The sequence below is a fragment of the Nesoenas mayeri genome (genome assembly GCF_963082525.1).
Source record: "Nesoenas mayeri genome assembly, chromosome: 29".
Lineage (NCBI taxonomy): Eukaryota > Metazoa > Chordata > Aves > Columbiformes > Columbidae > Nesoenas > Nesoenas mayeri.
Genome location: NC_137561.1, coordinates 1,555,281 through 1,567,204, shown reverse-complemented (window position 1 = coordinate 1,567,204; position 11,924 = coordinate 1,555,281). Strand labels below are relative to the sequence as shown.

General features: G+C 50.9%; 1 protein-coding gene across 1 annotated transcript; it reads left to right on the top strand.

Moving 5' to 3' along the window:
• Positions 1-385: 385 nt before the first annotated feature.
• On the top strand, positions 386-1,309 carry LOC308050618 (olfactory receptor 14A16-like; the record flags this gene model as incomplete). The annotated part of the gene is made up of 1 exon (XM_080360776.1): positions 386-1,309. The coding sequence occupies one exon, from the start codon at positions 386-388 to the stop codon at positions 1,307-1,309; it is 924 nt and encodes a 307-aa protein (XP_080216902.1).
• Between the last annotated feature and the right edge of the window lie 10,615 nt (positions 1,310-11,924).

The following is an 11,924-nucleotide window of genomic DNA, read 5'->3' as shown; positions in this document are numbered from 1 at the left end:
TGGGGGGATTTGTAAAAAAACCTTTAACTCCTAAACTGCCTTCACCATCTCTGTTCCCTATCACTGGGAAAGCAAGTGCTGACAGCCCTTCTGTGTTAGCAGAACCAGGACAGTCCCCACCGTTCCATGGCCCCACTTATGCAGAGCTGGGCTGACTTATCGACGGCCCATGGGCAGAGGCCCTGCCCTTGATTGCACATTTTCCAGCCCCAAGCAGGGCTGCAGCCACAGTGCTGAAGATGTTCTCCTAGAAAATCAAAAGGGTGTCTGTGTGTGACAGGGGAGGGTCTGTGGAAGTTGGTTTGATGTTTGTCAGAGAACACTTCCCTGGCTTCACACTGTCTTTTTCTTTCACATGACAGCGCCCCATGTTCAGGAAAAGCAAATGTCCAACAGCAGCTTCATCACCCAGTTCCTCCTCCTGCCCTTCACAGACACACGGGAGCTGCAGCTCTTGCACTTCTGGCTCTTCCTGGGCATCTACCTGGCTGCCCTCCTGGGCAACGGCCTCATCATCACCACCATAGCCTGGGACCAGCACCTGCACACCCCCATGTACTTCTTCCTGCTCAACCTCGCCCTCCTCGACCTGGGTGCCATCTCCACCATTGTCCCCAAGTCCATGGCCAACTCTCTCTGGGATACCAGGGTCATTTCCTACACAGGATGTGCTACACAGCTCTTTCTGTTTGTCTTTTTAGCTTCAGCAGAGTTTTACCTTCTCACCATCATGTCGTACGACCGCTACGTTGCCATCTGCAAACCCCTGCACTACGGGACCCTCCTGGGCAGCAGAGCTTGTGTCCACATGGCAGCAGCTGCCTGGGCCACTGGGTTTCTCAATGCTCTGCTGCACACAGCCAATACATTTTCACTGCCCCTGTGCAAGGGCAATGCCCTGGGCCAGTTCTTCTGTGAAATCCCCCAGATCCTCAAGCTCTCCTGCTCACACTCCTACCTCAGGGAACTTGGGCTTCTTGTGGTTACTGTATGTTTAGACCTCTGGTGTTTTTTGTTCATTGTGGTGTCCTATGTGCAGATCTTGAGGGCCGTGCTGAGGATCCCCTCTGAGCAGGGACGGCACAAAGCCTTTTCCACCTGCCTCCCTCACCTGGCCGTGGTCTCCTTGTTCATCAGCACTGCCATGTTTGCCTACCTGAAGCCCCCTTCCATTTCTTCTCAATCCCTGGATCTGATGGTGTCTGTTCTGTACTCAGTGGTGCCTCCAGCAGTGAACCCCCTCATCTACAGCATTAGGAACAGGGAACTCAAGGATGCCCTGTGTAAACTCATATATTATTTTTTGTAAAGCAATAAACTGCCAATCTGCTTCTACATAGGTGTTTTAATGTAGCTAATTACAGGTCCAGCTTTCATCTGGATTTTTTGTTGTTATTAGTTGTTTTCTTATTGTGATAATGTTGTCATCCCCTTTCTAATTCACTGTCAGCTTTTCTTTTATAACTGTTGGCTGTGTCTAAACACAATAAAGGGCTCTTTAATGACTTGTTTTTCACTATATCCTTCCTGCAAGCCCTTATTAGAGTTGCAGGGATGGTTCCTGTGTTCATGAGAGGAGGGTAAAAGAGTCCATCCTGGCAGCCCTGCCAGGGAGCAGCAGCGCTTGTTCTTCCAGAGCTATTCTGGTTCCACTCCACACTCTCCTTCTCATCCCTGGTGTTGGTGCAAGGCCTGAGTGCTCTGGCAGCTTGGTCACCGTCCTGCTGTGTGTCAGTGCTGTGGGCACAGGCAGGGACAGGCAATGGGCACTGCTGTGACAGAGTTGGCCCCAGAACAGCCTTTCCAGATAGAAAGGTGATCTCCTATGGGCAGAGCTGGAAGGTTCAAGTCTTCATTTTCCTACAAAGTTTTTCTCAATAACGTGTCCAAGAAAGTAACCCTCAGATTAAACACCATTGTACAGCTGAACAGTGTGCGTGTGCAGGACTGGCACACAGCAGTGTCCTCTCACAGCCAGGCTCCTGCCAGAGACCTGCAGGACCAGCAGAGCAGGGCTGGGCTGTGCCCCTGTGCACTGGACACCCCATGGAGCCCCAGGTCAATCACCATGGACTGGCCCCTCACAACCACCATTTCCAGCACTGGCCTCTCACACACAGAGGTTTTTCTTCCATCCATGGATGGACACTCAATGAATAGTTCATCAGTCCATATTTGCCTTGTACAGATGAAATGTGAGCACGCACATCATGTACGTGAGGTGACATGAACCTGAGTGAGCACAAACACCATCAACTATTCCTTTCCATTCCGTGCAGGCCTGTGGCACAGGCGAGGTCCTGAGGTCACTTCATATTGGGAGGAACAACCTATGGGAAATCACCTGAATGCAGCACTGGGTTGTGCTTCCTTGAACTGAGCTCCCCGTGTCCATTCCTCGTGACGTGGGACATGTCAGATGAGTGCAGAACAGGTGACACAGCGCAGGGCTGAGGTGTCTCCCGTCCTTTGGGAGTGGCAACAGGAGGCCAGAGAGAAACTGGGACTACGGCCTCTATGTGTAAAAGGGACAGACTCTGTCTCTGAGCATCCCTGGGTACAGAAGGAGTCCACGAGGCCAGCTCAGACATGGATGCCTGACAGAACCTGACATTTGTTTGTGTGACTCCAGGAACAAACCCCACTGCCCCAGTGAGACTGATCTCAGCTGCCTTACACAGGATCATTGCCAGATCCCCTTGCCTGGGATTCTGGATTGTGCTCTCATAAGAACCAGGGTAATTAGGGAGGTCCTGGGGTCCTTGGAAAAGGCAGAAATCAAAGCCATGTTCAAGAAAGGCAAGCAAAGGCATTGGGAGCCTGGTCAGCCTTTCTCTGTCCCTGGGAAGGGATTGGACACGTCCTCCTGTAGAATGCGATTTTAACTCTTTTGGGGGTGATGCAAAGATGGGTCAAGGCCTTAAACAGGACAGTGTTCACCCAGCCTTGAGCAGGACAGGGAGACAAGATGAGTGAGACAAGGGCTCTCTTCAAGCAAGGCAAGGAAGTGAGATGGGTATCTACACCCTGTAGGGAAAGGGGGGCAGGTGTAGGACTATGTAGAGCACCGTTCAGTCTTGGTGAGGTCCTGGGTGCTAAGGAGGGGGATGGATGGGTTCTGTATTATGAGGTCAGTTGGGTCTCAGACACTCATAATCCAGTCAGAATCATGTGGCTGCGAAGGGACAGTGAGGCCAGTTCTGTGTCTGGAGGTGACAGCCCAGCAGGGACATGGCTGGGAAAGAACCTCTGCCCAAGGGCCCACAGGCCCTACCCAGGAAGAGAGACGGGTTGTCATGTCCATCCCACCTGAGAACATGACGGGACATGGGCAGGGACATGGTCGTGTCTGTCAGAGAAGCTGAAAGGCCAGCAGCACTCATGGGGTTTAGAAGATCATGGCGAGGTGACTTTTTTCTGGTCAGGTAAAGACCACAAAAAGCCTAAAGGGTTGGGTTCCCTGCATGAAGGGCAGTTTATGAGATGGTCGAGCTTTTCTTGATAGTGGGAAGAAGCAGGAAAGAGAAAAAAGGAGTCTACTTGGAAGGTGAGGAATGGATATGAGGAGTAAGAAATGTCACTGGAAGGGCAGTGCTGTGGGGCAAGAGGTGACCCAGAGGGAGCTGGATCAGCCCATGGTTTGTGTTCCAAAGAGCAGCCGGTGAGGGTGCAGACACAGCAGTGAAGGTGCAGAAATGCTGGGTGAGAGCAGGTGGGAAGCGAGATGGGTGTCTGCAGCCTGCAGGGAAAGAGGGGCAGGGGCAGCACCGTGTGGAACAGCGTGTGGTGGAGATGGCAAAGGGCGCTGTAAGGCTGGAAGGGACCCACAGAACCCAGGTCTGTGTCCCCTTGGCCAGGGCAGTTGTCTCTGCCACTGACCCCAGGAGCAGACATGTTGTCCTCATGGCACTGGGGCCTCGCTGCCTCCTTGCAGCCCCATGGGGAAGCTGGAGGTTGTTGTCCCAGTGTTGTCCTTCCCTGGGCCTTGCACACCCACATCCCACGGTCCCAGGAAGAGCCCTGAGCCGAGTGTGAGGGACAGGATCCCCCTTCCCATTGCCTGGAGCTCATGGCTCCTCCTTTCTGCTTCAGAAAGCAAACCAAGGGGTTTCTGAGCATCAGAGCTGAAGAAAAGACTCAAAGGAGACCTCATGGTGACTACAGCTTCCTCACAAGGGGAGAAGGAGGGGAAGGTACTGATCTCTACGCTCTGACGACCAATTACAGTCCCCAAGGGAATGGAAGAAGGGTGTGCAAGGGGAGGTTCAGGTTGGACATGAGGAAAAGGTTCTTTCCCCAGAGGTGCTGGACACTGAACAGGCTCCACAGGGAGGTGTCACAGCCCCAACCTGACAGTGTTCAAGAAGAGACTGGACAACGTCCTCAGACACACGGGGTGACCTGTGGGGTGTCCTGTGCAGGGACAGGACTTGGACTGCATGATCCTTGTGAGTCCTTCCAACTCAGGAGATTCCTTGATTCTATGAAATACTAGGTCATCATATGCATGTCCACTGTGTGCATGTGGTGAGATGAACCCAAGGGAGCACAAATGCCATCAGCTGTTCCATGGGGTGCCATAAAGGTCAGTGGGACAGAGATGGTGTTCAGGGGTCTCTTCCACCCTGTGTTACTGTAGGATTCCATGAATCTTTTCCTTAGAGATATAAAATGCCCCAGAGTAAATACAGCAGCTCCTCTGAGGAACGTTTCTCCACTCAAACCCTTGATAGGAAATCTATCAGATACATTGGATGAAAGCAGCTCAGTTTGATCTGCTCACACATTGGACCACAAGGAGGGTGATGGTGGGTACGATGTCGTGTGGTCACTTGTCTCAGGAACTCATAGTCCAGTAGGAACCAATGGGTGTGGAGGGTCATGTGAGGTCACTTCTGCCTCTGCAGGGGATTGGCCAACAGCAGGAATATGGCTGGCAAAGGACTGTGAGGTCACACGCAGACGAGCAATGGGGCCCAATCAGCATGGCTTGATGAAAGGCAGGTCCTGCTTGACCAGCCTGGTCTCCTTCTGTGACAAGGTGACCGCTGAGCAGATGAGGGAAAGTCTGTCGTGGGGAGTGAATGCGCCACACGGGCTGTGGGTGTTGTGTCCTTAGACTGCAGTGAAGCCTTTGACACCGTGTCCCACAGCATCTCCTGGAGAAGCTGCAGCTCGTGGCCTGGATGGTGTATGTGCGATGGGTAAAGAACTGGCTGGAAGGCATTTTAGAGCCATTTGTCCCCTTCCTGTTCACATGGGCATCCCATGAATGCAGCACTGCTCTACCCCAGTGTAGACAGACACAAGGCCTTCTCCTCCTGGACCTCTCACCAATCCCACTGGTTTCTCCAGCACCCTCATCCTGGACTGTGGGATGCCCAGAACAGCCCTTGCAAGACAGTTTCACAAAGCCTTTTTTCTACACCATCCCCACATCCCTTCTCAGTCCCCTCATGTACAGCTCAAGGACCAGAAAGGTTGGGTACAAGTAGGGTATTGAGAAAAATGGTCAGGAAAGCTTTGAGGTGCACAGAGAGCCCATCACCATGTTGTCAAGCTGCTCTCTCTGAACAGGCCCAGAGGACCTGGACAGCATTTGCTGTGTCCCAGAAACTCGCCTGGAAGGTTGGGATATGGAGAAGAGGTTTGGTCTGGGAAGGGACAGACAGGGGCTGGTGGAACTGGCTGGTGTGACCGTGAGACGTCTCCCAAACACCTCAGAAAAGTCCTGGCTCTCAGGGAGGCTGCATGGTCCTCTGAGAAAGAAAATAGCAAACATGACTTATCATGGAAGCATAGAACAAGTGTTGCTGGAAGAGACCCTTAAGGGGATCATCGAGTTCTCTCATGATCCCATTGTGATGTTGGGCTCTGTTTCAGACTGGAGCAGAGCAGGCGATGATGGGGCAGGACCCACCTGTGCTGTAGGTGACCATCTAAACCAACATCTCAGCCAGGGAACCAGCCAACACCTCAGTGTGACTCGCTCTGGGCAACGTGTGAGGAGTCCTGGGCAGGGCAGGTTCAGAGGGCATGAGGCGCTGTGCAAGACACAACATGATCTTGGCTTGATGCCTGCAGGCCCATCAGATGTCAGTTAATGTCAATGACAATTAAAATAAGAGGAACTGAAGACAAAGATCCAAAGCAGAGGCAAGTGTCAACATACTTTTTTTTTGTTTCTTTGGTGTAGTGTCTTTTCTTTGAAAAGGAAAGAGTTTTCCAGAGCTGGGCATGGATTCAGGACACAAATGTCTTAAGCTTCAGTGACACAAACACCTGGTGCCAGTGTAGATGCCCCGGGAACCCCTGCCCAGGCTCCACCTGCACTGCAAGGTGCTCTGGTCTCCCCAGGTCCTGTGTGATAGATGTCAATCCCAGGCCAGCACCTCAGGTACACTGAGCCCCTAAAATGGCCCTGGCTGTTTATGGTGAGACAGCTGATGACTGACGTCTGCCTGGAAATCTCCACTTTTTTGTTGTTGTTTTTTTGTTTTGGTATTTTTGTTTGGTTGGTTCGTTGGTTGGTTTGGGTTTTCTTTTTGGTTGTTGTTCTTGGTTGGTTGGTTTGGTTTTTGTTTTGCTTTGGTTTTGTGGGTGTTTTTGTTTATTGTGTTTGGTTTGTTATTTTCTTTGATTGGAGATTTTTGTTTAGTTGTTTTTTCAACATATTAAAATTTAAAAGAAAAAAGGCAAAAAGGGAATTATGGGGAAGTTTAATAAGGGAAGGAGAAGAAATATTGGTCTTCCCCTGTACTTCTATTACCAACACTCTCTGATTTCATCTCCCTCGTCATTCAGGAGTTCCCACCTCTCCTGATTAAATGTCCCTGTCCAAGGACAACTTTCCAGCCCTGTCTGGACGTTTGCCCTTCCCAGTGCTCTCAGGTTTCTCCTCCACTTGCTCGTTGGTCATTCAGTGGCCTCTCAACTGTCTGGTTTCTGCTTTGAGCTTCAGGGAGTTACAAACTTGCCCCATTCTTCAGAGCTCTAATTGACATGGCAGTCAACACGTTCATTGTGTTTATTTCTATCCTCTCCTGTCTCTCTGTCTAAAGCAGTTCTTGTGTGGGTGTCCCTTGTGGATGCTGGACCTCATCAGATCCACTTACACACACAGCTGAGGAAAGTGTTTTACTGTTGATTGAACTGTGCAGTGTTTGCACAGGAGAGCAGGTGGAGCTGGTGCACAGGAGCTGCAGCATCTCCTGCAGAGCTCAGTGGAGAAGTCTGATGGAGGAAAAGTGATGCAATCTCTGGTGGCCAATGAGGGACCCGTCAGACTGGGGGTGGGGGTGAGGAGCCAGGTTGTCCATACAGTGTCCAGCCTCAAGGACTGTTCTCCTGCCTGTCCAGATGTCTTCAGGAGACCCTCGGGATCAATGTCCAGTGTAGAATGCTGCTGTCACTTCTTCCATACACTGGAAAATGAGAGAAAATACCCTGGAAAGAAAAAACCCTCCCTTCTGAAATCTTCTTTGAAACCTTCATCAGCAAGTGTCCCATTGAAACCTCTACAGTTAGTTCTACAAGTCTAGAAGGTTTAAAGAAAATTACAGAAAGAAACATTGCTCCTTAGGGCTTTCTGTGTTTTAATGAGCCCCATGGTGTATTTGGTGCTGAGTCCATGAACCTCAGATACCAAGCACAGACTGAAGAATCTGCTCAAGAAGTCCAAGCCAGAAGCAAACTCCAAAGTACCTTGAAGCATTAATGGGCCCCACTGAGGGCTGTTACTGACAAAGCCTCCCAGGGACTCGTTAGAGCAGATAATTGGAGGCAGTGATTGCATCAGGCAAAGGCAAAGTGCAGCAGCTCTGATGCTGAGAAAGCCCTTGGTTTGTCTGATGAAGGACAATGGCCAAGCCTTGAGCCCCTGCCCCTGGAAGGGAGATCCTGTCCCTCACGTGTGGCTCAGGGCTCTTCCTGGGGCTGTGGGGAGTACGATGCCCAGTGCAGGACAATGGTGTGACACTCCCTGGGGGTGCAAGGAGGCAATGGGGTGCCATGGCCATGACAACCATGTGTCTCCTCTTAGGCCTCGCTGGCAGGGACATCAGCCATAGCCAAGGGGACAAAGACCTTGGCTCTTGCAGGGACATCCAGTGTCACCCTTGGCCATGTCCACCATGGTCCATCCTGCACTGTCCCAGGCCTGTGGCTGTTTCTCCACAGGCTGCAGACACCCCATGTGCTTCCCCACCTTGTTCTCAGCCCAGTGTGTCCCCACCTGTGCTGCTGTCTCTCCATCCTCACCAGCTTTTCCTGGAAACACGGAGTCATGACTGATCCAGACTCCCTCTGAATGACCACAGCACTGCGCTCAGAATGACATTTCCTGATCCTGAGCTCCACTCTGGACCTCCAGAGCTGCAGTTTCTGATGGTTTTCCTTTCTCATGCTGTTTTCCTCCACTAAAAACAAACAAACCAACAAACAAACAAACAAAAAACAAAAACAAAACAAACAAATAAACAACAAGCAAAAAACCTAAACTGCCACCATCATGGAAAGTGATTTTCAAGATTTCTGAAGCTACTACTGCCCTTTCTTGTCATGGTGTTACCATAGCCACCAACTAAGACCCTGATAGCTGCTCACATTCTGCCCCTAATCCCCAAAGTGGGACAAGGGAGAGAACTGAAAGGGAAGAGAATAACTGATGGGCTTAGAAAATAAAATTCATAAGACAATAAAAGTAATTATAAAGTACTACTACTACTTTTGTACAGATACTAAACTATACATAAAATAAATGATACTCAGTGCAATCCCTCACAGCTCTCCAGTCATGTGGAATAGCTAACCCAAAAGAAGGGAGCACCCCGGTCCTGAACAGCTGATCCCAGCAAGAGAAAACAAAAATGTGAAAGGCAGAAAGGCCCAACGGCCAACTTAAACACAACAAAATGTCATAAAACTGAACTAACACTGACCTCCCAACAGAATGAACAGAACCAACCAACGTAGCCAGAAAATCTGAACTAACTAGCTGGAAAAGGCATCTCCAGTTTTATACTGAGCATGACACTAATGGTAGAGAATAGCTCATTGATTGACCTGGATGTCAATCAAGGTGCTGTCCTGTCTGTATCCCTTCTAGCCAAGATATCAGTGAGTTCTGACATTCCTTTCATAGCAAATGGCAAACACTGTAAAGCTGCTAAAAGACAAATGAACTCTATTCCAAGGAAGAAACAGCGTTACCTCATTATTCTCATAGTAAATCTAAACAAAAGACTGTACTGGCTGTGAAGGAGAGAGGTTCAAAATGCATGAAGAAAATCAACTCAGTTTCAGTAAAACCAGCCCGTTTCCTCAGGCTCCCCTTCACCAGGCTAAAGAAGTTTGGGTCTCTCAACATCTCCACATGTGACCCAGACTTTCTCTGGCCACACGACAGCTCCTCCCGTTCCTCCAGAATGGGGAACCTCACACTGGGACACTCGGCTCCAGATGTGACCACACCAGTGCTGAGTCACGATGGGCAATAACTGCCCTTGTCTGGGTGGCCACGCTCCTCCCAGTGCAGCCCAATGTGCTCGTGGGCATGTTCCTGCTCAGCACCACTGAGAACTGGCTGAACATCCAGGCTCAGAGGGTTGTGACCAGTGGCACAAAGCCCAGCAGGAGGCACCATGAGGAGCACTGAAGGACACCATATCCCCACCCAACATCTCCTCCTACAGGTGTCTCTTGGGTCCCTGGAACCACCTCAGTGCCAAGGGGGAGAGCACTGCCTGTATGGGGTGGAGGAGATGGGGTCTGGAATGAGGGTCCAGGGGCAGTTTCTCCTGGTTGTTCATGCAGCAACCAGCTGGGCTGGATATTTGGAGAGAAGAACTCTTCCTAAGGGCCCCCAATGGGCTTGGGGATGGTCTAGATGCATTCAAGGACCTTTAAGACCTCGGTGTAAAAATATGTAGGGCCCAGTACTGCACACAGCTCTCAAGGTGAGGCCGCACTAATGCTGAATGCAGCAGCATAGTCACCTCTTTTGACCACATGGCCATGCTGTGTTTGATGCACTCCAGGATGGGGGCTATTGTCTTGACTGCTGGGGGACAGTGTTGTCTCCTGTTGACCCTGTGGCCAACCATCACGCCAGATCCCTTTCTGCAGGGCTGCTCTCCAGCCGCTCTCTCCCAATCTACACTTGCACTCAGTGTTACTCTATCCCAGGTGAACAATCCAACTCTTGGACTTGTTCAATTTCATGCCCAGTGCTGGGTCCTGCACTTGGGTCACAACAACCCCAGGCAGCACTACGGGCTCAGGGAAGAGCGGCTGGAAATCTGCCCAATGGAAAAGGCCCTGGGGGTGTTGATGGACAGTGACTGAACATGAGCCAGCGTGTGCCTGGGTGGCCAAGAAGGCCACCAGCACCCCAGCATGCATCAGGAATAGTGTGGCCAGCAGGACCAGGCAAGTGATCATCCCTCTGTTCTTGGCACTGGTGAGGATGCACCTCACATCTTGTGTTCAGTTTTGGGCCCCTAACTACAAGAAAGACCTTGGGGTGCTGGGGTGAGTTCAGAGAAGGGCAACAAAGCTGGTGAGGGGTCTGGAGAACAAGTCAGACGGGGAGCAGTGGAGGTAACTGGGGCTGTTTAGCCTGGAGAAAAGAAGGCTGAGGGGAGACCTTATTGCTGTCTACAGCTACCTGAAAGGAGGTTGGAACATGGAGGGTGTTGGGCTATTCTCCAATGTAGCAAGTGGTAGAAGGAGAGGAAACGGCCTCAAGTTGCACCTGGGAATATTCAGTTCATATATTAGGAAAAGTTTCTTCATGGAAGAGTTGGTGAGGCATTGGAACAGGCTGCCCAAGGAGTGGTTGAGTGACCATCCCTGGAGGTGTTTAAAAGACATATAGATGAGGTTCTTAGGAATATGGTTTAGTGCCAGAGTTCTGTTAATGGTTGGACACAGTGATCTTGAGGGTCTCCTTCAACCTAAATGATTCTGTGATCTCATTGGGATGGGAACCATGGTGAGGCAACTCTCCCAGATGGAGTACTGGTATGGATGGATGGATGGATGGATGGATGGATGGATGGATGGATGGATGGGTGGATGGATGGATGGTTGTAGAGATGGGTTGGGACATAGAGGGGGATCAATCTATCAGCCTAAGTGCTGGGGGCAGCCATGGCACGATGGAAGCACGGCCAGCCCCTCTTTGTCCCCTGCTCTGGTTTCCAAGAGAGCCTTTACACCTGTTGCTGGCAGCCCTGCTGTGCCAGCCCCTCTCACCAGCACACGACTCCTGGCCAGGAGCTCTTCATGCTGCTCCTGCTACCGCAGTGACAGAGCAGCCTGCCCTGAGCTGGGGAATGCAGAAACAGGGTTCTGTGGGTCATTCATTCCCCTGTTGAAGCACAAAGCACAGGGAGCAGGCTGTGATGCCTGGAAACCACAGCGAGACAGTCCAAGGCAGATCACGGAAGGTCCTTCACCATCTCCAGGAACACTGGGCACCCACAGATGGACACTCAGACCAGCACCATGACGTGACATGGTGCCCCATGTCCTCCCCTGAGCCATGAAAAACACAAGCACAGCAGCATGGCCTTGTGGGGGAAATTTATTCAGGCTGACCACAGCTTTGGAAGAAGAGCCCGAGCCCCAAAGACTGAGACTGAGGAAATCCCCTTTTGTGAGGTGTTTCAAAAAGATGGCTGCAATTTCAGAAATACAGTGATTTCAAAATGGGTCCACAACTGTATTACAGAGATGTGACACAGGACACCAGCTGTAACAGGGCCCCAGAAACAGGCAGACAGGCCTCTGAGTCACTGCTCTGGAGAAGGGCCGTGGGTGAAGAAATTCCTTCACAAACACGGTTATCACAGAAGAAATGCTCAATGCACAGGAGCTATCTGAGATGAACTGGAAATAACTTCTGAAGAGATATGGGTAAC